Here is a 27,263-nt window from a genome sequence, read left to right on the forward strand (position 1 = left end):
ATAATTTAGGGAAAAGAATATTTCAAATTACAAAATCTGACCAAAGAAAAACATAGTCAGTTGCTCACCATCCATTTTTTTATAATCAAGTTCACCACTGCTTCAAACATGTAGAACTACTTCTTCAGAAACCATGTCTGAAACGAATTTCATCTGATAACAATGATAAAAGCATTCATTATATGTAAGTCAATACAGGCTTATCTGCAAACCTCTGCCGTTATTATTTGCAATAAGGATAGAATGATCCATTGAAAAATAGGAAAGAATCTGAAACAATTGCCTAAATACAGATTGCTACAAAAATAATAATGCACCAACTGCAATTTAACAATGTTACAGGTAAACACTTGGACTTTCATATTGGTAAAAATAATAGAAAAGCAATGCAACCAGGTAGATGGACAGATACTTAGGAAAAACACGTGATTCTGAAATTTCAAATGAGTTCCAAAAAATGCTCTTTTTCATAACAGAAAGAAAGTCTGTCAATAATCAATCTATAACCAAAGTTGCAGAATACATAATGTTTATTCTAACCAGATATTAAGAATTACATATCATATCACATATCACCTTAAACCATCCTTGAATAGAGCAAGCACATAAAAATAGGCATATAAATAGAAGCTTGAACTTTTGAAGTTTGAACTATAAAGCAAGGTTTTTCCCATGACCCATAACACAGCTCTTCCTATGTCCCATAGCAGGCCTATCTATCGTTTATATCCTTTCATGCTGAATATTGTGGCAGAAGGAATAGAATTGATACGTGGACTACATATTTGCAACGTTTAGGATTAGACTGGGAAAATTTGAAGATTTCAGGAGTGCAGAGGGGAAACCCTAGTGGCGAGTTGTTGTCCTATGAGCTTTTGTTGCCGGCTTTTTGGCGGATTCCTTTCTCATCTGCTGTTCTGAGTCTTCGACTATTGTTTTCCCTCCCTCGTAGGTGTTTTTCCTGCATGGAGTGGGGTGTGGGGTGGCTGGAACCCTAGCCACCCTCCCCCTAGTTCATGCTTCCAAATTTTTACGGACACAATGTATTTGCGACCTATCTGGTGGGCGTATCTATTTTTTGCAAGGTTTCTTTTGTGGTGTGGAAGCTGATTTCTGAGTTGACAAGGGGTCCTTGTTGCGGTCCACATTCCTGCTTTGTTTACGTCCTACACGACAGCTTCGCCCCTACTAGTTTGTCTTTGATGGTGTCATCTACACATGCTTTTGGCCTTCTGGCCTCTTTCCTCTGCCGCCAAGGGCTCCCCAAGTTTGTGTTGAGGGTTTATGTCTCGGTGGTTCTTCTTTGCTCCTTTCCCATTTCGGCTATCATGGTCTCTTGTTGGGCAAAGTGGCCCTTTTTCATTTTTTTCAGGCGTCTTCACTCAGGTGTTGCTCCAAGTTTGCAACGCCTTTTGTTGTTGCCTATTTTTCTCTGTGGAAGAGTCAAGGGGGCAGAGGGTTGGGCGGCCATAAGTTGTTTGGCTCTCTTCTTCGTGCCTCTTTTATCCAAAGTATTGGTGTCGACACTTGGAGGGGTCTTTTCTGTGGCAGGGTTTGATATTTGGGGCAGTCTCCTTTAGTTTTCTATAGAGCCTTCTTGTTTGGTTGGTGTCTCTACTTTGAAAAACAACTGGTTCGAAACCGACTCGGCTGAGTTGGTCCGAGTCATGCCCCCACCGGGTCGACTCAGCCTCCGAACCGAAATGGTCGGCCGGGTTATTACCAAGTCGGCCGAGTTGTCTAACGACACGGTCGACTCGGTAATAACCCGACCAGCTCGGCCAAGTCCGAGCCTACTCAGCTGGCTCAGTGACAGCGGCCCAAAAACAATAGAACAACGCGGTTTTTTTTTGGAATTAGATTTTTGGGGACCCCAAACCCATTTCTAATCTGCCTTTAGGTTCTTTGGGGTCCATTCCCCTCTCCTAAACCCTATAAAACCCACCCAACCCCTTTCATTTCCTCACAGCCATCTCATTGCATTTGAGTGAGAATTTGAGTGAGAGTTTGTGAGGAGTTGTGGAGTTTGTTTTCGGAGCAGTAGTGAGGAGTCTTGGGAAAGCATTGTAGCAGGAGTGAGAAGCTTCTTGGGCAGCCATTGAGGTAGCGTTGAGGAGTTGGTTTGTTGGAGCAACCTTGAGGAGGTAGTTTGTGCCTAGAGGTATTTTCTTTCACTTGTAAAAATCTGTTTTTGCTTATTTATTTTTTTGTGCAAATCTGGAAATTGAAGAGAGTGTTTTTTCTGAAAGAAATGAACATTGAAGCAATGCTATTTTTTTTGTTTTCATTTTCAGATTTTTTCCTTTGATTTCCAAGTGAAAAAATGGCACCTAGAGTGAAAGATGTCGCTTGGGCATATGTTGAAATGGTTGATAGTCAAATGCATTGCAAATTTTGCCATAGAAAAATTAAGGTCGGTCTTGGGGGCACTAATAGGCTGAAACAACACTTGGCAGGGATTAGAGGTCAAATTACTCCATGTGAATCACCTCAAATTGGGGAGATTAGGAAGGATTTGTTAGCCAACTTTGAGAAGTGTAAAGAAGAAAAGTCTAGGCAAAAAGAATTAGAGACTGAAATTGGGAGGAAGAGGAGTATACAAAAAATGTTGGCTACCAACCCCCATCTTGATTTTGAGGGTTCTTCCTCTATCCTTTGTACTGATGCATCAAACTGCGTCAGATATGTTCCTCCCTCTTTGGAGTCTACTCAAGAAAAGGGTAAGGGTAAAATAAAAAAGAAGGGTGATATGAATATCAAAAGTTATTTCACTATCGCACCCTCCTCTCCATCATATGCACATGGTCCTCAAGCTAGTAGAACATTGCAGCCCACATTAGATGACCATTGGAAGAAAGAATTGAAGGAAACTTCTTATGATTACAAATGTAGATGGTGGTATGATGCTGATATCCCCTTCAATGCTTGCCGTTCACCATATTATGAGCCTATGTTTGATGCCATACATGCTGCTGGAAAAGGCTTCGAAGGCCCTACTATGCATGAGCTAAGGGGGTATCATTTGCAGAAAGAAATTGCCTCCATTAATGAGTATTTGAAAGATTTCAAGGACTCATGGGCAAGGACAAGATGTACCATCATGTCAGATGGATGGATTGATCAAAGGAACCGTACCATCATAAACTTTCTTATCTTCTTCCCACAGGGAACCATGTTTCTAAAATCAGTTGATACATCTGATAAGGTAAAAGATGGACAATTGTTGTTTCAGCTATTGGATGAGGTTGTTGAGGAGGTGGGGGTGGCTAATGTTGTTCAAGTCATCACAGATAATGCCTCTAACTATGTTCTTGCTGGTAAACTATTAGAGGAAAAACACAAAACCATCTTTTGGACCCCATGTGCTGCACATTGCATAGACCTCATGCTTGAGGATATTGGCAAATTAGATTGGGTCAAAAACATTGTAGATCATGCCAAAAGCATAACAAAATTTATCTACAATCATTCATGGATTTTGAGCCTTATGAGGAGACACACAAGGGGCAGGGATATTATTAGGCCTGCCATCACTAGATTTGCTACTCATTTTTTGACATTGCAATCTATGCTTTCACAAAATAGAAACTTGCAAAAGATATTTTCCAGTGAAGAATGAATCAAAGCCAGTGGTCTCACAAACAGGATGGCAGAGAATTGAAAAAGAAATCTAAAGAAGAAATATTTTGGAGAAAGGCAGCAGAGATTAAGGTTGTTGAGCCACTAGTTAAGGTGTTGCAGTTGGTGGATGGGGAAAGATTGGCTATGGGCTTCATTTATGAGGCTATGGATCAAGCAAAGGAGAAAATAAAGAGGGCATACAAGGATAAAGTAGCTAAGTATGGGCCCATTTGGGCAATCATTGATGAAAGATGGAACAATCAACTCCATCGCCCTATACATGCAACTAGGTATTTTTTGAACCCACGATATCATTATAAAGCTCTAGTGGCAAGAGCTTTGAAGGGGGAGGCTAGAGTGGATTGATTGACTACATTGATCGCATGATCCCATTGGAGTGTGATCAGTTGGAGATACACCGATAGGTCACGACCTTCAACAAAGCCACAGGTACCTTTGGGAAGAACCTAGCAAAGATTGCAAGGGAAGAAGATGAGCCACGTAAACAAAAATTTCAATTTTCAAATTCTTAATACTTATTTTGTTAAATCGTTTATAATTTGAAAGTTGGATATAATTTGTAATTTTGTTGAGCTAACTCATTACACTCCTATGTTTTTTGCAGCACAATGGTGGGAGGCTTCTGGTAGCCATTGTTCCGAATTGCAGAAGTTTGCAATTCATATTTTGAGTCAAACTTGGAGTGCTACTGGGAGCGCAATTGGTCTATCTTTGACAGGATTCACACAAAAAAGAGAAATTGTTTGGATCAAAAACGGTTAAATGATCTAGTCTATGTCCAATACAACCTCTGGCTCAACACAACCAATTGCAAAACAAAAGACCTGATTCAGATCCAATTGTGTTGGAAGACATTGATCCAACATTAGATTGGGTAGTGGAGAGTCATCCAGCAGAGTTTGATTCTGATGAGGATCTTGATTTGGATTTACAGGTGGAGGCATCACTCGAACATAATGTTCAAGTGAATGCAAATCCTGATCCACTTGTACCAACCTCAGGGCCAGCCCCAAGTCCTCCAGTTGCAAGCGCTTCCTCTGCTCATCCACGACAGAAGCGCATATCTCGTCCATCTCAGCTTGCAGCTGCTGCACAGCCTGCTAGTGCTACCACTTCTACAGTTGAAATTGGAGATGATGATGAGGAGGAGCAATGGGCTAGTCTGTCTGACAATGATCGAGAGGTTGAGCCAGATGATCTTGGCTGCTCTAGCAGTAGCCAGTAGTACTAATCACAGTTTCCTTTTGTTGTAGAGGTCATTTCTAGCCTCCTTGGTTATGTGTTTTTGTTTTGATCTCTATATCATCATCATGTATGTATTGGATAGTGCAATGGGTGCCATTTTGATATAATGGATATATTCATGAGCCTACTTTGATCATATGTTGTCTTCTATCTATATTCTAATGTTGTGTGTCTGGAAACATTAATGAAAATCTTTAAAATTATGTTTTTGTATTATAAAAAATATTTAATGTATTTTTTACAACGACCAAGTCATTGAAATCGAGCCGGTTGAGTCAATACTGAGTCAGTGTCGACCCTCGGCCGACTCGAAGTCGGAGTTGGAGTTTTAAAACATTGGTTGGTGTATGTCTCTAGCTCGGGCTCCGCTCATATGTTCAGGTTGCGCCTCGATACAGTCTCCACTCGCCTCATTGTGTTTTTTCTAGTGTCGTCTCCTCCGCTTGTTGTTGGGTTTTCAACATGATTATTCACTGGGTTTTGTGGCCCAACTTCTATTTTTCTGAGGCATGTTTTTGTTAGTTTCCCTACAACTCGACTATTCTAACTTCTGAAAATTGCAAGTAAATAACTAAACTGAAAAATTAACTTCTTTTACAAAAGTATGTTGAGCTTTTCTAACATGCATGCAATAGAAAATAACAATAATAACCAAAAATAAAAACACAGTCACGACACTATAAAAACACATGATTTTACCCAGGGAAACCAACACGGGAAAACCTGCTTGTCAAGTGTTTTCTATTAGGGTGGACTCAACAAATATTTATCAGAAATTTCTTACAAAATGAATGAAGACCTTCCTATTAAGTTATCGTATGTTCTATGCTTATAACAGTTTACTTCTTTTTCTTATTATATTCCACAGATTAGCAGTCACATGTACAAAAAGTAAAGTGCAGATAGAACATTAAATGATCAACAGAAAACAAGCCAAGACAAGAGACACAAGATGTGGCGGCTAGCCAAGGACAAACCCCACAATGTGTGGGGAACCCTTTGATCAAATCTTCTTTTATCTTCAATAATTCAGCAGAGAGAAATAGTACAATAAATCTGATTCATATCAGCAGTAGCAAACCCTAGATCAGCAGCGCATTAGCGGCTTCTTTATAAAACTAGGGCAGACGATATCTCACAAACCAACCGTCGGATTGACTTCATTCCACCACCAAAAGTTGCAGCTTCCAGAGGAGGTTCAGATGAACCTACAGCGCAGTTCAGATGAGGAGATCTTCTAGGCCACGTAGGTCAATCTTTACTTCTGCAGTTGCAGCTTCAGTTTCAGCAGTTTCCGGCTTCAAACTAGGGCAGTCGATATCTTGCAAACGTTCGTCGGATTGACTTCATTCCACCACCAAAAGTTGCGGCTTTCAGAGGAGGTTCAGATGAACATACAGCGTAGTTCATATGAGGAGATATTCTAGGCCACGCAAGTCAATCTTACTTCTGCAGTTGCAGCTTCAGTTTTAGCAGTTTCCGGCTTCAAACTAGGGCAGTCGATATCTTGCAAACCGTTCGTCGGATTGACTTCATTCCACCACCAAAAGCTGCAGCTTTCAGAGGAGATCCAAATGGACCTACAGCGCAGTTCCAAAGAGGAGATCTTCTAGGCCACGCAAGTCAATCTTTGGATCTGCAGTTGCAGCTTCAGGTTCAATAGCTTCCGGCTTCACATGTGTGAGAGAGAGACCCATTTCTGCGCAATAGAGAAGAGACTCATTTCTATGCAGTAGAGAGAGAGAGATGTGATGAGAAGAGTGAGTGCAAAAGAGGAAAAATCCTCTTATATTTATACACAACGTTGGTGTTTGAATAGATGCGACTGTTGGGCTTCTAAGCCTACATGAGTTGTAAGTCGGCTTGATAATAATTCCATAATCAAAATAAATTCATATCTCCATGAATACTTATCGGAATCGGATGATCTTTATATCAATCCTACACCTCTCGACGAGAGGAATCTAATAAAAATATTATCAGCCATGAATAAGATGACCCACATGAAGTTTTACCCTGGTTGCCAATTTTAACACTTGCTTATGTGTAATGTCCCCAACCAATAAATTTTACTAGATGAGTTCCCAATTTTGCAATTTTGGAAATTGATGCAAATTTTGACACTTATACTTAGGAGGAAGAAGTGAGGAGATAAGATTTAATTTTGAAAAAGGGAAGGGCGAACCCACTTAGGAGAAAATGGAAAATTAAAAAGCTAGTGGGAAGTGGGGGCCACCCAAAAAGGGGAAATCGGGCCCCTTAGAGGGATTTGACCCACAATGAAGAAATGCCCAAGGGGAGTTTGAATTGGTAGGACCCACAAGGGAAGAAAAGGCAGCAACTATAAAGGAAGCTCATTTTGGGGTATTTGTTTGTGCATCTAATATTGAGAGTTTGTTTTTGTTGTCCAACCAAATCAACTGGTGTTATTGAGGACAGGAATTTCCAAGGAGAAATTCCCAACTCTCTTTCGGTGAACCAAGAGTGCCACCCTAGGAGAGAATTTCAGAGCTTAGTGGAGAGGAGATTGATGGAGTTTGTGGTCATGTTCAGCTATTCCATCAGACAGTTCGAGCTTCCAGGAGGACGCAATAGAGGAACTTGTACCACTAAGTTGAGGGGTCTTCGAGGGGAGTTTCAGTCGAAGAGTTTAAAAGAAATTTCCTTGAGGGTGGAATAGATTTTGTGGAGAGTTACAAGGCTGGAAATTGCTGCTACAGGGAGAGCCGAATTTGTCCATTCTAGGGGTTTCCCGTAGCTTCCTGGGTAGAAATTCGTGGGGCAAAATTGCAGAAAGGAAGGGCTAGTTTGAGCAGGGATCATGGCCACAATTTCCAAGAAGATATTTCAGAAATTTTCCCAGCTATTTGGAGGGGGAAATCAAAGGAAAATCAGCACTTGTGCTATAGGTGGGACGCAGAACCAATGTAGGAGGATGTAGCACCAAATTTGGGTAATTCTGGGAGGTTGGAATCAAGCCGAAATATTTTTGGGTTTTGTTGGCCTACTATCAAGGAGCTTACTCCTAATTTTGCAAAACTTTTGGAGGGGTTTTGGGGTCTCAAATCATAGTTGCCTCCAGCAGCAGTTGCAGGAAATTTCCGGGTTGAACATACAGCTTGGGGAAGCCATTTTGGGAGGAGCAATTCACCTATTCTCACCTGGGTATTTGCTTGCTCATTTTAGCAAGCCCATGTGCACACTTTCAATCCCATTTGTACTTCAATTTTCCATGGATGATCAATAAATTGGCTCAAATTCATTATTTTCGCCCAATGGTGTCTAATTTGTAATTGCATGTGAAATGTTTCATCTTTTGCATGTTAAGTTATGTTGTAGCTAGTTTATGCTTTTGGTATTTCACTGTAAATTTCTAGTTAAAATATTACAGTGGTATCAGAGCATGTTCTTGGCCAACTGTGGGCTCAAGAGCATGTCATGACTGGACCATTTGGTGTAGTTGTTTATCGTCCTAGAGGCAAAGGTAGAGGTAAAGGAAGAGGACGTGGTAGAGAGTGTGAGTCGAAGCATCTCTTTGATACAGAGTTTGAGAACGCCAGAGACCACATGGGCGACAATAGTGAGGATCAGCCTAAGCAGGGTCGGCGTGACCCACTGGAGGAGTTGGCTAGAACAAACCAGCAAATGATGGAGATGATGAGGCAAATGATGGCTCTGCAAATGCAGAATATGCAAGGAAGACCTCAAGGTGGAGGGGGGAAACAATGATGGAGGAGGCTCATGCACAAGAGAGGGGAATCAAGCACATCCTCGCACCACCCACACGTATGGCCAAACTCCCAAACCCACTATGTGAAAATTTCAAGTCTAAAATCTTATTGCAACAACTGGAAATTATTCTTCCAATTGTTATAATTGATTTAACAAACTATTTACTACGACAAATACTTTATAAATCACGCTGCAACCTTCACAAATAAAATTGCGGGAAAATAATAACACTAGAAACTAAGAAATATGCTAGAGTACACACATAAAAATTAATTATTTTTGGATAAATGTCCCCGGAAAAACCCAACCTGGGAAAACTAGTGCAGCAGCTGAGGGTTTTTATTATGAAGCAGCAGTGAATTTCTTAGTACAATCCATGGATGCCCAACTAGTAATCCAATCAACAAGAAAATTTGGACAAATTATCTAAGGGAATTTCCCTTCTTCCACAAGCAACCCTGGCACAACTTCACTTCAGAAACTCATCCTCCTGGACCACCCACGCTGGCGTCTACGCAGTGCTTGCGCAAACCCTTGGACGTCTAGCCTGGAACTGCCTTTGATCAAGTCGTTATGCCTGACTCTGCTGTAGGAAATGATTCTCTTGCCTGCTGGAAAACTTTCTGGGCCTCTCGAAGACGAATCAATTTTTCCGACAGCTAAATCGAATTGCCCTTTGAAGTTGACTGTGCAATCCTCTGCGCTACCTCGTTGGGAATAACTTTATCTCTTGCTGCTGCCTCTCTGGACCTGGAAAACTTCCTTTGGATCATTGTTCCTGCCCCTCTCTATCTCTGCTTCCTTCTCTGGCTTTCCGGCAACTACAGCTGCTCTCTGAAAATCAAACTGCCCAAGGAAATCGATCTCAAGTGTGTTCACCATCTACCCATCGACTTCTTCTTATAATCTTATGTCGGACCTCCAACGGCCAAGACTAAACCTTAATCAAGGGCTACGATCATATCAAAGTGGATCCATGTGAGTTTCTATATGATTCACACCTTATCTCAATTAATTTTGATTAATTAACCCTTTTCCTAGCCCTAAGTTTAGACTTAGGAAATAATTAAAAATGGGCTAATAATCTAATTGAGAAACTTCTGGATGGAATTTCCATAAATGATTTATGGATTATGGAGAACTCCTGTGTTTTAGCCTCTCCACAAAGTTTTTGTTACAAAATCAGAAAGGCAGAAAGATTTTCTTATATAGATAATTACTTGTGATTCTTTTATCTTTATGTTCTATCTTTAAGTTCATCAAGCAATAACACAAGGACAACAGAAGTAGGCGGACAGCAAGGACAAAACCCCTATCTAGGGGAAAACCCAGTCAACAATTCTTCCTTCAATAGTTTCTCGAGATAATCCAAGACTCTAGACCCAAACAGAGATTCCATCCACACCAAGTCAGCCCTCAATCCTTCTAGCAGATGACAACCCTTCACAAGCAACTTCGACCTGGCAACATTAGCAGTAGCTTCGACCTAGTAACAACTTGATATACCTCAGAATTGAGTGAGACTTGTCCCAAAATTTCGATCTTGAGGCCTTCTATCCTTCTCCAGAAACTCACACTTCCTTTTAGCTCCTTTTCCAACTCTTAACCAATTTCGCACTTTCCCATCTTCCAGCTTCAGAGACTGAACTATGTGAGAGAGAATGAGATGCTCCAAATTAATTCGAACTCCTTGTATTTATAGCCCTTCTGTGAGGTCAAATTACTCGTCTTGAGGCCGACTTGATCTTGTGTTTTACTCAAAAACAATTCTTTTTACATGATCCGAAAGCCCAAGAAGGGTCTCTTTAAATGTACAATGACTCTAATGACTCAGAATAAACCCTAGAAGTCCTCAATGGCGACTTTGACCTAAAACATAATGACCCAAGCATGAAACCCAAGCTTTAATAAGCCATAATAATAATAGTATTTTCTTCATTCTTTTGATAAGTACATCTCAAATACCTTTATGAAGATTGAACCTAGTTACAAATTTCAACACTCCCTCTTAACTAGGGAGGTATTCGTCAGTACAAGTACAAGGAAGATCTTAGAACACATGAAGCATCAAAAAATTTAGGCACCACAATGCCATGGACTAGATTCCTGACCAGGGCAATCTATCCAAGGTCCTCCAACAGTTTAGGCACTGTAATGCCATGGACCAGATTCCTAACCAGGGCAATCTATCCAAGTGGGACTAAGATGGACTAATGCTTTCAGTCTCTCTAGGTACCATCAAGGTTACTTACTAACCATCAACCCTGGGATCTAGGTGTGTATCTGAGGTCAGAGTCCATGACCAATGCCACCCTTCCTACTTCGGGAACTAGACATCAACACAAAGTGTCAGCCAGATGTCTTCCTAGGCAATGTCTCACATAAAACCTCATCTTTTCAATCAATAACAAATCCTTCCCAATCAAATAGATCAGCAACAAATCTCTCCAATCAAACTAATCGTCAACTCTAAACATGTAAAGACGTGATATCAAACTTCCGAGAGATTTACCTGTACAAACACAACCCCAACCAGTAACAAACTTTCAAATGTACATAAACAGATACAAACCTCTGGGGTCTTCCAAACAACTTGATGTTGTTTCTCAACTTTCCAATGAATCTTGACAAAAGATTCCTTCAACCATGCAGCTTCCTTTCCTACTTCTCATGCAGCAACATATTCCATAAATCGATCTGTCTTTTCTTATCTCAGCAGCCCTTCAAAAATACATTCTCCAATTTCTTCTATCAAAGTGTCCATCATGACTATGATATGACCTCCCTCTCAACTAGGGAGATTCCTTTCATCCATGCTCCCTCTCAATCTAGGGAGATTTCTTTCTATCAAACTCCCTCTTAATCTAGGGAGATTTCTTTCATTCAAGCTCCCTCTTAACCTAGGGAGATTTCATCCAAGCTACCTCTTAATTCAGGGAGTTCTACTTCTTTTCTATGATACTAAAGAATCTTTCATGGTTTCCATCATGTCAGACTTATCATGATCATCATCATTCACATCATGCCTATCACATCAATTTTACTTTACAAGCATCTTCACCATCTTTGAAGATTATGTCCCTACACAACTTAGATAGCAAGTACAACCAAATCTATAGAAGCATGAAGTTAACCATATCAAAAACACGGACACAATCAAATTTATATATCAGAGGCCTAAACTAACAAACAAGAGACGCATACTCTTCAACTTCTCGCTAGGGTCTTTGTCATAAACCCTAGACTACTTCATCAAGGCTTCGAGCGTTTCATAACAACTTTCATTACATCTACGGTTTCAATGTTTCTTCCAAAGGTATGACATACCTACTATAACATATAGCAAACCCTAGGACCAATTCAAACAAATATAGATCTACAAAGTATCTAACAACTTTCGGAATTCATATGTTAGACTTCCTACTAGGATTTCATACAAACACTAGATTTCATACATGATATTGACAATCAAAACCAATCACAGCTCAATCAATAACATGACTAGCTTCCACTAGGGTTTGTTGCAGACCCTAGATTTTCTCAATCAAACATCAATCACAACTGAAACTCAGATTTCAACAATCTTACACAAATCTCAAATTATGATATTGTCATCATGTATCAGAGATTTTCACTTCAACTAAGGTTTAACTTCAAAACCCTAGAATTCACAAATATTATCATCCTAGAGAAACAAACTTTGAGTACGGCTTAGTTCCAAACCCTAGGACCCATGAACATCAACAATTAGGTCAACTCATATATCTAGGATTCCATCATCATGCACAAGCTTATCACAACATGTGTTAGTCAAACCCAACTACAAATATCAATAAGAGTTAGACATATAATAGAGTAGATCAGACTAGGGTCTGATCAAACAAACACACACATCCCAAGGAAATAATTTCTAAGACTTTATAAGGGTCTTGCTTATACATTCTACCAAATCCTAATAATGTAGAGTTTCAACGCAAAATATAGCAAACCATAAATTATCAATACTTCAAAGGTTCAGGATTTCAGACATTACCATTCAACCCTAACAAGTTAGGGTTTCCATAACCATACCAGAACCCCAAACAAGACACCATCAAAGCATCAGTCAATTACTTTAGACTTCATCAAAACATCAAACATGTAATGACCCATCTTGAATTAAAGGGAACATAGGGATATTAGCATGCACACAAGACATGCATATGATAACTACATATGCATGCATCGCCTGCACTGCGCTAGTATATATATTAGTTAATATTGAAAAAACATTCATATTTAGGGTAACGAATTAACTATTGAAGTAAATACCTAACTCAAAAGAATATAGTAGGGGACCTGATATGCACCACCACCATAATATATATATAATTCTACTATATAAAACTAAAGATAAATGCAATATAATGAACTCACCACAAAGGAGTTATGTACCCTACTACATACAAAGGAACTATACACAAAGGAAATATGTACGAAAGAAATTATAATATATATATATATATATATATTATTCTAACAAAAGAAATTACATATTCTATAAAAATCAAAAGAAAGTAAAATATATAATAAAGAGAAGTACAAATGTATTAAATTATGAATATAATAAAAACTATATATAAAACCATAATACTATTTGATTTAAACAAAAAAGGGAAACATGATATTATGATAAAGAGGCATTGTCAACAAATCGGGAGAGGAGAAGGCAATCACCGCCTTTGCAATTTTGAGCTTATCAAACAAAAAGCAGTGAACAAATTCGGAAGTGATGGTGGGTAATCTCTCGAGCATAAAAGGAGGAAAGGACTCCAGAAGCAAGGGGGAGGAGAAAATTTTATACAGAGAGAGGCAAAGGAGGAACTTACAAGAGAAAGACATAGAAAAGAACTGAGCAGTTGTTCTTGAAGCTTTTGGGCACGAGGGCCAAATTACTTTGAAATTGAAGTATTTTGGGGCTAGGTAACGAGATTGTACCCAATTTGGTTGGGAGGTTTTTGATCTTTTATTAACAAGAGCGAGAACTGGAGCAAATCAAAAGCATCTTTAACCACAGAAACCCCAGGTAGGTACTCAACATCAAATTGATAAATTACGTTATTCTGAAATGTTTATATCCTATTAAAAATTCTCAAATTTAGGCTTTACAAATTGGTATCGGAGCTTGGGTTCGAACTCTTTCAGACCTCATAGGCACTACTAAATAATATTTAGATCTAAAGTTAGTTAACTGTCATGAAATTTAATCCATTATTCATGAAATTTCCGTAGTTGGACATAATTATGTAGTTACAGTGATCTTTTGTGGTTTCAGCCCAGAATTTTGTGTTCAATGTCCCATTGTCCATAAATCCTCGCTTAAAATAACTACGGCGTTCTGTTGGGTTTTTGTTGTATGTAGATGTGACAGCGTCATTTTCATGTCTGGACGAAGTTGAGTTGTTATAATAATAGTGTTGACATGACTTTGACTTAAACAAAAATCCTAGAAGCCTACAATAGAGCCTTGACCTATGAACATTGACCCAAGCATGAAATCCATGCTTTAATAAGGCAATTTAATAATAATAAAAATATATTTTGATAAATATATTACATCATGACTCAAGTACAATTATGAAGACCGACACTAGTTACATTCTTCAACACTCCTTAACTAGGGAGGTATACATGATCACATACATATGAAGGTACATGGAAGATCTCAAAATCAAATGAACAACGAAGAGTGTTGGCTTGATGGGCCCTTACCTAGGTTCATCATTAATTAGCCAAGCAAATCCCTACACTACTGACCCTTTTGGCATCAATCCACGAAGTGCAGAGTGAAGTCTCACCCAAAGTAGTATGGGGGGATGCAGGAACCAAATTTCCACACCCTGAGATGGCAGAGATGTCACTTTATACCCTATCCCTTCCTTCGCACAAATCGATAAGTCTTTTACGGCTTATCGATATACTTCTCTTAGTTTTCCTCTAGACCTCCGCGAAGGTCTCCGACTGTCTTTCGTGTACCCTAAATAGGCGATCCAAACACTTACGCGCCTTTGTAATTAACCTTACTGCTGTATTTACCCCGATTAGCTTAAGTAGTGGATAACTTCAACATGCGTTATGATTATCTTCGTGTAAACAGATATTCTTACTTGCATTCATATAATAAAGTAAAACATATAGATTCGCGCATCAATACAACATTAAATCATAAACCCAGTACTTAACATAACATAATCGCGTGCATTCATAACATAAGTAAAATAGCTCATACACAGGTAATTCCAGAATAATTCTCTTTATTGATATTCAGATCTCTCTTACAGACTTTGACTACCCTGCGCACACAGCTGCAGGGGTCCGCGCACTCAGCTGCAGGGGTCCGTGCACTCAGCTGCAAACTTCTACCCTAGGCCTTTGCGCACTTAGTTGTAGAGCCTCTCTCCTACGCTAAGACTCTTCACTCTTAGCCCTTACAAACCCATTACATCAATGACTCTTCAAAACATATCTAAACTGAACTACCAAAAACTTGCTTAGACTCTTCTAAGACTTTATTTTTATACATTCCCATGGTCCACGGACCAAGGGTGGATCTTATAAAGCCGACACAAGTTACATAAACCAAGGGTAGAAACCCTTGATGACTCTTTACATCTTCGCGCTCCGCGAACACAAAATGTGGAGACTTTACATTCTTTATAAAAAACTTGGGCCTTTAGCCCCAAAACTTGGGCTTTTAACCCCAAAATTGACCCTAGGGGACCCGTTCCCAACAGGCCCCCAACACAAATATGGTGACTCGCCCCCGAGTCACTCTGCTGATGCGGAGATCTTGTCGCGAAGACCTCCCAGCTCCACCTGTACTACTGCAACCTCGGCGGTACACTGTGTCGCCGCCTGCTTAACCTGCTCGACTAGCTGCTCCGTTGTTGGTCCTGCGCTATCTGCTTGTATTTTCTATTGTGTTGCCTGCAGACTAGCCAATTTTCCTTCAATGGAGGTTGTGAGCACATAGGCTTCATCTAGCCAAGGCCCCAATCTGGCCTTCAATACTGCCTCCTTGCGCTATGCTGCGTCCACCTGTTCCTTCAGTGCCTTCGCTTCCTGCAGCTTCGCCAACCTCTGTGTGATGGCGACGGTGTGCATCGTCGCTTTGACCTTGTCATATCTCTGTTGTAGTTCCCTTGCCTCTGTTTCTAGCCACTGCACGTTGGGATCTTCCTGCAGGCTGGTAACTACTTCGAGCGACTGCTCAAAGAGCGAAGTGCACTCCTTCACTGCGGCATCCACTGCGGCAACTGCATCCTTGACAACTGCCTCGCGCTGCTCTCTGACTTCTGGTGGAGTCGAAGGCTAGGCCCTCAACTCAAGCTCTATGATCTTAAGGTTCAGCTCAAACTGAACCTTAGCCAGCTCTGTCCTTGTGTCACGCACACCTGCAGCGAGCTTCCAAATTCTTGCATCGACTTATGCATCCTCTGGGATATTCAGCTCTGGAACAGTTCGGCATGCCTCAGCTACTACAGCTGTGGTGCGCTCATTCTTCTCTATGATCTTCTTAAGGAGATCAAGCGCGAACGTCTTCTCAACAAACATTTTGGCATTGTTGACCTTCTGCTCGCTGATCACATTCAGCACGCACTGCTCTCTGGCCCGAAGTTCTGCAAGCAAACCATCTTGCAGGTTGTAAAGGGCTTCACTTGGCAGCGTGGCCAAGTTCAACTCAACCTTCTTGAGAGCGCTGACAGCGGCCTTATCAGCTTCCACTTCTGTGGTCAATGGGTCGTCCGGCAGCAAGACGGCCCGGGGATCCAAGGAGTGGACCAACTCCGTTGCGTATAAGGCCCCAGGCACCAATCTAGTTGACGTCGCACTATGTTGTCCCACATTGGTCTGTACTTGAGTGGCCTGGATCTGCAGCTCACACAAACCCGTCTGGATGGCGACCAAGGCTTGTTTCTGCTGCTGCAGTAGTTCCGCGGTCGCGTCCCTCACTGTGTCCCCAATATCATTCAGATCACCTTCATTCAGAGTGATTGGGTCAAGTGATGATTTACTGGCCTTGGACTTCTTCCGCAGCCCTACCTTTTCCTGCTCCCGAGTGCGCTTAACCCGAAATGGAGTAGTCTCCGGGTCTGCACCTCCTTGTTCTAATTGTTGCTCTTCTTCCTCCGTCTGCAGCAAAGGAGACCTCTAACTTTTGTCAGAGTCGCACTCTTCCTTGTCTTCCTCCTCTTTTGTCTGCTTCTTAGCAGTGCGCTCTGCTTTAGCTTTTTCCTCAACCTCCTTTTTCCTCCTTTCAGCGAACTGCTCCATCTTTAACCTGGCCTCTTCCTTCTTCCACTTCGCTGTTGTCTTACTGGACCCAACTGACAAGTTTGAGGTCATGCGCCACTCTGCTGGCCAACTCTCAAGAGCCGTAATGATTGCATCATCTAACACCAAGTATGGAAGATCATACCATTTTTGCTCAAGGTCGTTCCCCGCTCCGATGGAAACACAGTGGAAGTTCGCCTTGAACTCCACATATTCTGACAGTTGTTCAAAAACAGTTGGTGAGAGCCTCGGTTTGCGGTTGATTGAGGCGCGGATGCTTGCCTCCATCAACACCCAAAATATATTGTTGTCTTTGACCCTCGCGGCGTCCTTGGTGACCCAAAGCGAAGCGAACTTCGTTGCTTCTAGTAGATCTAACTCGACCGGAGGAAACTGGCTATCCTCTGGTAGCTCCCATGCAACCAACACAATTGAGAGTAAGAGCCAAGTATAATGGAAGGTCTTACTCTCGTCTTGTGCTTTTCTGCAATTCATGAGGAACTCACCGCAGAGATAGCACGCCCAATTAAATTGTACGCCCTCCGCGCACTGGACTGCTAATGACACAACTGGTGCCGGCTCCTCGTCTGCGCGACACTTTCGCGTGATTTTCCTAGCCAAAATATGGGTGGCGACCTTAATCGCAAAGTCGGTTATGCTGGAGATTGAATATCCTTGCGGCTTCTTAGCGAGCTTGAATTTGTCCTTCATTCGCACGGCGAGGTCGCGCTCGCCCGTCTTTTCGCCAAATGCCATGGCCGGATTCGATCCTGAATGCGGAAGAAATGTGATCCTATGGATCAACATATCCGTGATTGGTATCGGTTCTCCCAACCACAGGCATCCGTTGTGCACCAAGCACAACAATTGTTTGATCACCATCAAGGTTATGGGCGCGCGGTGGTAATGCGGCACCCATAGCAGGTTTAACAGGCTTGCTTTGTCCACCCCTCTGATCCACTTCTTCGGCTCCAGCGCAGTGACACCCGTATCTTTGTAGAACACTTGGGTCATAAAGGTGTCAGTCGCCAAGTGGGGGAATCACTCTGTGTCTGCCAAATCCCAATCCTCCAGCTTGAGAGAGGGGATGCGCGCCAAGCACGGGCCTTCAAATGTAATTTGGTATGGCAGCAATGGGGTATTCAACATAAATTTTCCCTCATCCAGGTCCTTCGGGACCTTCACCTTGCCTCGGCGCGGGGGAATGTATTTCGACAACTTGGAAATAGGATCTACGTCCTCAATGTCAATGTCCTCGGCACCCATATCCACATCTTCGGCGCCCTCCTCAGATTCTAGGTCGACCACCTTGCCTTTCTCCTACGCGGTGGGCTTTTCTTTCTGCAGATGTTTCCTAGGTGACGCGCGCACCGGTTGTGCCACTTTCTGCTTGTCCTTCTTCGCTTTAGGCCCCTTTGTAGTCAGCGTAGGCCTCGGCCTCGGTGACCTTGGTGACTTTGGTACTTCTGCGGGTACTTCCACACTTGCAATCTCAGGAGCAACTCCCTTTGACGCCATCGATCCCTCAGCAGGTGCAGTTCCCACAGGTGTCGCCATGATGCTAGTCAAGAGCTCTTGAGTTTCCGTAGGTAGCTTCTCAAACACTGAACCCGCCACCAAAGCCTCAAAATAGTCAAGGTTCATGCGCACCTGATAGCTCAACACCTCAATTCTCCGAATGCAAAGTGTTTTTCGTAGGGCGGCCATTTGTAATTTATAGGTAAATTCGAATTTGAATCTGATCGTTCCCCCCAAAATCTGCTCATAAATGCTAGATTGGCAACAGATTTTCACAGATCTCGCTCTTAAATTCTGACTTAACTACTGCCCCCCGCTCCACTTAGCCGTTTTCTCATTGTCAAATTATGAACAGTGACCATAACGGTCACTTTCTGGCTGCCCTACACAGTCTCTCCTTCTATAGCACAGCTCCCTTCGCGCTTCTGCTGCTACTGTGACATTCCTCCTTGTCACACAGCTCTACAACACGGGCAATGTAGTTTATAGTCCTGCACCTCCTTTCAGCTGCCTGGAGCGCTAAGACTATGCTTCCACCATATAGTCATCTGGCCGATCCCCGGTGTATGACTTCAATCAGCTGCCATTTACCTTCCCTGGAAATAGCTCCCCATTCAACTTCACCAACTGAACTGCTCCACCATCGGTAATCTCTTTGATGACATAGGGCCCCAGCCAATGCATCCGAAATTTTCCTGGAAATTTATCAAACTTGCTATCATATAACAAAACCAAATCATTTACCTTGAAGGTGCATAGTTTGATGTGCCAATTGTGCCATGCCTTTTCGCGCTCCTTCTGAACTTGTTGATGGAATCCAGCCAGAAATCTATCCTCTTCCAGCAATGTCAGCTACGCAAACCTCTCTTCCAGGGCTCCGCAATCTGCATTCCTATAAATGCCGGTATGCGTAGACTAGGTACAATGTACTCCATCAGCATCACAGCTTCTACGCCATAAACCAGCCTGAAAGGCATCTATCCAGTCAGCTTTTTGCAAGTCTTCCTGTAAGCCCATAACACCACGGGTACGCGCACATCCTAGTCATTTCTTTGTGCATTGCAAACCTTCGTCAGCGCATTCTCCAATATCTTGTTAAACGCTTCCACCGTCCCATTAGCCTGCGGGTGATATGGCGTACTCTTCTGATGATAAACCTGGAACTCCTCCGTCAACGCGTTGATCGTCTCATTAAGAAAATGCATACCGCGATCGCTCATCAAAATCTTCGGGCAACCAAATCTAGTCAGTACATACTCAAAGATGAACTTTGTTGTTGTTGCCCCTGTACAGTCCTTCACAAGTTGCACCTCCGCCCATCTGGTCAAATACTCAATCGCGGTGATGATGTACCGTGCACCCGTCTTCTTTCCTGGAGGCTGAATTGGTCCTACAAAGTCAATTGCCCACTTTTTCGAATGATTGTAATGACATATGCAGATTCAGAGGCAGCTCATCCCTCCGCAATGGCCTGCCCGTCCTTTGACATGCATCACATGCCTTACAATAAGCCTTGGAATCCTTATGAAGCATCGGCCACCATAGCCCAACACGTAAAATATTCTGCACTAATGACATATGCGAATTCAGAGGCAGCTCATCCCTCCGCAATGGCCTGCCCATCCTTTGACATGCATCACATGCCTTACAATAAGCCTTGAAATCCTTATGAAGCATCGGCCACCACAGCCCAACACGTAAAATATTCTGCACTATAGTTTTTCCTGCATAATGTCCTCCTGCAGCTCCTCCATGAGCTTCAGCAAGGATGTTATTCCGTTCAAAGTCAGGTACATAACGTCGCAGAATTTCATCCGAGCCCATTTTATATAAATGCCCTGCAATGACAGAAAAGTCTGCTGCACGCACCACCAATTCCTTCTTTTGTTGGCTAGTATACCCCTCTAGAGCCATTCCCGTCGTCAGGAAGTGTATAATATCTTCAAAGTGACTGTCCACTATGCGCACCACAAAGAGCTACGCATCAAGGCAGTCCTTCCTCCAAATTAGTAGGCTCCTCTCATGTTTCAATGCGCGACAGATGATTTGGACCTGCATTCAATCGTCCTAGCTTCACGATAACTTCAAAATCATATTCCTAGAACAACAACAGCCATCTGCATATTCCCCCCCAACACAGGCTTGTTGACCAAGTATTTCAACGCAAAATGGTCTGTATACATCTTAAAGTGTCTGCCTAACAAATAGTGCATGAACTTCTGGAGCGCGTACACCATAGCCAACCCTTCGCGCTCCATCGTTGAATAATTCTTCTCAGCTTTAGATAGCTTTCTACTTGCAAACACTATAGGATGATCCAATTCTCCCTCACCGGCCTGCGTCAGTACTGCTCCCAGCGCAATACATGACGCGTCCACATGCACATGGAATTCCTTCTTCCAATCTGGGAAGACTAGGATCGGTGTGGTGACCATCTTTTCCTTCAACACATCTAAAATTTGCTGACACTCCTCATTCCAACAGAACGTAGCATCTTTCTTTAGCAGCTTCTCCACCAACGTGGTAATCTAGGCATAGCTTTTGATGAACTTCCTATAATATCCAGTGTGCCCCAGTGTTGCGCGCAACTGTTTCACACTTCTTGGTGCCTCCAAATTGATGATGACCATGATCTTAGCAGGGTCTACCATTAAGCCTTGTCTGCATACCACATGTCCCAGCAGGATCCCAAAAGGGACACAGAACAAGCATTTCTTCAAATTGAGTGCGATCTGATACCTTCGGCATGTGTCCAGCATCAAGCATAAGCTAGCTACATGGCGCTTTACCAACCCAAACATTGTCCAATCATCAAAGTATACCTCCAGAAACTTATGAATGAAATCCTTGAACGCCGCAATGACTACACGCGAAAAGATTGCCGGCGCGTTCTTTAGTCCAAACGGCATCACAGTATACTGAAAGCACCCCCATTCAGTCGCGAATGGGGGTGCTTTCAGTGAACGGAGTTGGAAAGGGATCATGCACGCAGGCATCATTCAACTTCCTCAGGTCTACGCATATCCTTATTTCATCAGTTTGCTTCTTTTTCTAAACCACTATTGGGCTCACCCAATCAGATTCTTCGACCGATTCAATAATACCTGCAAAAAGGATTTTATCCAACTCTAAGCGAACCTTCTCTTTATACTTGGGGTTGAGGTGATAAGGCCTTTGCTTAATCAGATATGCGTCTAGATTCAATGTGATCTTCATGACTCCCAGGTCCCCTATTATCCCTTTCAAATTTGAAAACTTCGTAGGGAACAAGTCCTGATATTCGCGGAGCAATTCAACGACCTTATCTACTGTTGCATCATCCCAGTAGTCCCCAATTTTTGCAAACTTCGGCTCCGCTTCTATTCACTTGTCTCATTCTCAGTGGTGCGGTGATATCTGGATTCACAATTTGCGGTCCTCCAACTTCACAGTGTCCTTCAGTCTCTGGGATATTAATGTTCCTCAGGTCTTCATCCTCTTCCTCAGCAGTCACATTATAGCACTCCAGCGCGTGGCACAACTGGGTGGTCCAATATGGTTGGATCAAGTCCAAAGGATCCTGCGGTATTCTAAAGATCACTGCCTTGACCTCCTATAACGCTTCGTCAATACACTCAAATCCATCCTCGAAGCTAAATGTCATCAAGAATCCTTGGCGCAAAACATCCCACTCTTCAGTGCCATGGCAGAGCTCTGTCTCTAAGTACCAATTCATTGATATAACATCCAAATTATGACAAAATAGATGCACCCATTCAGGCTGAGGCTCCGCTCCATAGACCTTGGTCCACTTGGCCAGCTCCATAGACCTTGGTCCACTTGGCCAAGGGATCACGCGGGTCATCACTTCCATCATATTTCTCTGTGAGCCGCACTTGTGGGTGACCAAACCGCAATCTCATCATCTTTCTATACACACGCCAATCATCAAAATTGTCCTTGTGCGTACCCCACCATCTCACAGGCGTAGTACACAGCGCCCAATCCAAGGCCTGGAAGCGATGCTTCTCTGGCACTTCCCTCTCAAATGTATCCAAAAATTCATCAACGTTAGTTAAACCATCATAGTAAGGTAGATTCCTTACCTCCGATGATACACAGCGCAGCGACTTGGTCATCATATTACAGTGCAGTGTAGATACTTCATGCAATCGGTTCTGCCAGTGTTCCAACTCCTCATCTGAATCTGAAGTGTAGGAGCTTTCGCGGTCCCATGCAATACATCCATCCGTTGTCATATTCACCCAATCCCGATCTCGTGTCATTATCTTATAAATCTGGTCCAAGACATCGTCGCTTTCATAATCGCAGACCGGTTCAGTATAGCGCGGTCCTTTTGCAGGGTCCAGGGGCACTACTACGCAGAGTGATTTATTCTCAAATATCATCTTCCGCTTCTTCAAATTGATTACCCCATTCATGTCAGTGGCCCAATCAATCCCAAGGAGCGCAGGGTAGGGATTGTTGTCATCCACAATCTCTATCACTTCGAAGTCAACCAATGCACTCGCGCCCTCAATATCCACTGTCACTCCCTGCAATCTTCCCATGGGGATGATTTTCTATTGATTTTCCATCCTTAACTGAATCGGAGACCATTACAACGTAGGTCTCCCCATCCTTTCCCATGTTTGTTTAGGCAGAACATTCGCGTCCAACCCCAAATCCAAAATTACTTGATCCATCTGATATTCTCCTATCTGCGTAGTGAGCCTCACCTCACACCCCGTTCTTGCCCTATGCTTACCAATCTTCCTGACTACGGGCGGTCCATCAGGAGCGTTTTCTTTCCAGGCACACTTAATTATTAGTTCCTATAGTCCTTTCATAGACTTGCTATCGTGCAGCAACTTCATATAGGTCTCCAAGAAAGTAGTAAGCATGGAAGGGTCCTCTCTTCAGCTGGCTTATCCTGACTTCCTGAAGTAGAGGCCTCAACGAAGCTTTTCTTTGCTTCCAAAAATGTTTCTCGTGCGCGCTTCAGATCAAACTTGACCTCCTTTTCTGGAGCTTTGCGAACCCATTCATTTTCTTCAAGCTACTTCCCCTTATCTTCACCAGTCGTCATCCCACTCCGCAGCACAATATTTACCTTGGGATCCTCTCTTCGTGAGGCTCAACCCTCATCCTCTGCAGGTTCTGAGTCGACTGTGGAGGCTGCGCCCCCTTTTCACATATCTTAGCTACCAACACCAGGCAATCTTCAGTTGCATGGTCAAACTGAGTACAATATCGACATGACAGATGCGTCGGATTCAGGCAGTCTCGCGCGTAGTGTCTCGATCCTCCACAGTTGTAACAAATGACCTGTCCCCGACCTCGACCAGGTCCTCCACCTCGACATCGTCTGCACCCCTGATATTCGCCTCGCGCTCCCCAAGCACCTTGGTCCGGAGGTCGGGTTTCTGCCTGCACCCTATATGCGGGCGTTCTATCCATCATTAACTCGTAACTACGGCAATTGCGCTCATCATGACCCACCGATTGACAGAAGTTGCAGAAGAGTTGTTGCGGTGTCTGTACAAATTTCTGCAGCAAATGGCAATTGTCTGTCACATGTTTTCTAGCTACTTGACAGATAGCACACCATAGCGCGAGCCCTGCACTTGGCCTTGCTTGAGCCTCCGGCCTCAAAGGCATTGGTCCTCCTGTTGCAACATAATTCGCGAAGACTGGGCAGTGATCTTTATCATGCCCCTGACCTTTACATTTCAGGCACCAAACTTCTTCGCGCACTTCTGGTCGAACTATTCTATCATTCTTCAAACTCTGCATTTCTAGGCAAAGGTTTTGCAACTGCGCATGAATCTGTTGAACCCCCAAATTAGCATCTTGCATCGATGTCTCATGCAATCTCATCGCAATCTCCAGAGCTTCCGCCTGGGTCCCAATCTTCTGTTGTGATAACACAACCCTTAGATGAGGCAGGAGCAAAGCCACAAACCATTCGCGGTGCTGCCCATCTGTCAGATTCATGTTAGCTTCACGGATCTTGCATTTCAATCTCTGATCCAGCTCCTAGGGTGTCTCGTCAGCCTCATCGTGATTTCCTTGAATCCAACGATTGATTGCACTTCAGACTTAGGCCTACTGAATTCTTTATTCAACGCAGTCTGAATATCTGCCAATGCAGATGTCGGGTTATCAATGCAGTACTTAATGTACCACATTAGCGTGCGTTCCTACAAAGCACTAACCAACGTTGCTTTCTTCATTTGATCATCTATGATACCCTGAGCTTCCCATACAGCCTTTGCGACGAACCAAAACTGGTATGGATCCTCATTTCCCAAGCCCTTCAACACAAGTAGCTTTACTGAGTTCGCCATACTAAACAGTGGCAGAGGTGGCGGTGGTGTAGGCGAAGGTGTATGCGGCAGAGGTGAAGATGGAGGCAGTGTGGGTGGATGGGTATTCGCGGGAACCCTTGTTTTATCAACTAAACAACGCTCTGCAGAGAAGCCTGTGTTGCTTCCTCGTCGTCACTCAAAGGAGGTTCAATCAGCGGGCTATATTCAAGGCATGTTTTCCCTCTGTTCCTGAAGGTCTTTCCACTTCGCATAGCCCCAAACATCAAGGTAGCTGCATAACCCACTTTTCACACAAGAGCATCTTAATCCAGGTATTTAAAGACCTTAAATACTTACCTCACGACCCCTTGAAGAAGCAGCGCTCTGCTTTGTTGTAACTGACCGAGGTATCGACCGCGAACTCTGTCACGAACCCTCCTATGATACGATCAAGCCAATGATCGACAGCGCGTGCAATCTTATCTTCAGAGGCTTCTAATCTCCGCACTAACTCCGGGGTCCAGACTATTGGACCGTCAAGCCTCCACCTTCCTTGGTCGTCTACCAATTTTGCAATCCACTCGTATAATTCAACCGGGAAGGAACAGAAGAAGATTTCGTGTATCTCTGTGTACAGATATCTGTCCAACCACTATTCTTTCATCAATCACAGATTCTTGTTCTCTTGTGCCGCGAATTCATGGATCTTTCTATCCAACCAGTCTTCGATCTCCTTCTTAGTTGGATTCCAGTGATGCGACATCACACATCTCTTCATGCAGATCCCGATCCCAGCAATGGTACCATTTGTTGGCTTGATGGGCCCTGAACCAGGTTTAGCGTTAATTAGCCAAGCAAATCCTTACAATACTGGCCCTTTCGGCATCAATCCACAGAGCGTTGACTGAAGTCTCACCCGAAGCAGTATGGGGGAATGCAGGAACCAAGTTTCCGCACCCTGAGATGGCAGTGATGTCCCTTTATACCCTATCCCTTCCTTCGCGCAAATCGATAAGTCTTTTAGGGCTTATCAATATACTTCCCTTAGTTGTCCTCTAGACCTCCGCGAAGGTCTACGACTGTCTTTCACGTACCCTAAATAGGTGATCCAGACACTTACGTGCCTCTGTAATTAACCTTACTGTTGTATTTACCCCGATTAGCTTAAGTAGTGGATAACTTCAACATGCATCATGATTATCTACGCGTAAACAAATATTCTTACTTGCGTTCATATAATAAAGTAAAACATATAGATTCACGCATCAATACAACATTAAATCATAAACCCACTATTTAACATAACATAATCACGTGCATTCATAACAAAAGTAAAATAGCTCATACACAGGTAATTCCAGAATAATTCTCTTTATTAATGTTCAAATCTCTCTTACAGACTCTGACTACCCTGCACACACATCTGAAGGGGTCTGCGCATTCAGTTGCGGACTTCTACCCTAGGCCTCTGTGCACTCAGCTACAGAGCCTCTCTCCCACGCTAAGACTCTTCGCTCTTAGCCCTCACAGACCCATTACATCAATGACTCTTCAAAACATATCTGAACTGAACTACCAAAAACTTGCTTAGACTCTTCTAAGACTTCCTTTTTATACATTCCCATGGTCCGCGGACCAAGGGTGGATCTCATAAAACCGACACAAGTTACATAAACTAAGGACAGAAACCCTTGATGACTCTTTACATCTTCACACTCCACGACCACAAAATGCGGAGACTTTACATTCTTCATACAAGACTTGGGCCTTTAGCCCCAAAACTTGGGCTCTTAACTCCAAGATTGACCCTAGGGGACTCGTTCCCAACAAAGAGTTTCAGTACACTCTATGTCACTGACTAGATCCCTGACCAGGGTAATCTATCTATGTGGGACTAAGATGGAATCAAGCTTTCAGCCACTCTAGGTACCATCAAGCTTACTTGCTAACCATCAACCCAGGGATCCAAGTGTATATCCAAGGTCTAAGCTCCATGAGCAACGCCACCCTCACTCTTCAGGATCTAGACATCAACACATAGGCCGGCGAGATGTCCTCCCAAGCATCTTGCCATTAGATGCTTCATCTCTCCCTATAAACTAAACCAGATATATCCATTTGTCCAAGCATGCTTCCAAGGCGTTCATCCTTCTTGTGGAGAGATTTATTTGTACAAACACAACCCCAATCAGTAATAAACTTTCAAATATATACAAGTAAACACAAACCTTCGAGGTCCTTAATCATCCTGATGCCACTTTATTCATGATATCATATTCAACTATTCGGAAGCTTTTCTTCTTTCATTTCTTCAGCAACACCAAGACAGCCTCAATACATTGCAAATCTATCTGTAGTACTTTCAATCTTTGGTTTTATTCTTTCTTCAAGGTATTCACTATGCCCTCCCTCTCAATTGGGGAGATGTACCCTTTCTTCTATCCAGACTCCCTCTCAATATCGGAGAATCTTCAGCCTTTCAATGCTTCATTCTTTCTCATGGCATCTTTATCATCATTTATA

General features: G+C 42.9%; 1 protein-coding gene across 2 annotated transcripts in view; it reads right to left on the minus strand.

Annotated features, from left to right (window-relative positions):
* Positions 1-27,263, minus strand: part of LOC149143201 (ABC transporter C family member 14-like) — a 477,216-nt gene that overhangs the window by 420,893 nt on the left and 29,060 nt on the right. For both annotated transcript variants that reach the window (XM_089447332.1, XM_089447333.1), the window contains exon 2: positions 69-153. In XM_089447332.1, coding sequence (XP_089303458.1) covers positions 69-75 — 7 coding nt within the window. In that variant the 5' untranslated portion in view covers positions 76-153. The remainder of the gene's footprint in view (positions 1-68; positions 154-27,263) is intronic.

The sequence above is a fragment of the Pinus tabuliformis genome, chromosome X, assembly GCF_031772625.1.
Source record: "Pinus tabuliformis cultivar Carrire ecotype Pingquan chromosome X, CPIR1, whole genome shotgun sequence".
Lineage (NCBI taxonomy): Eukaryota > Viridiplantae > Streptophyta > Pinopsida > Pinales > Pinaceae > Pinus > Pinus tabuliformis.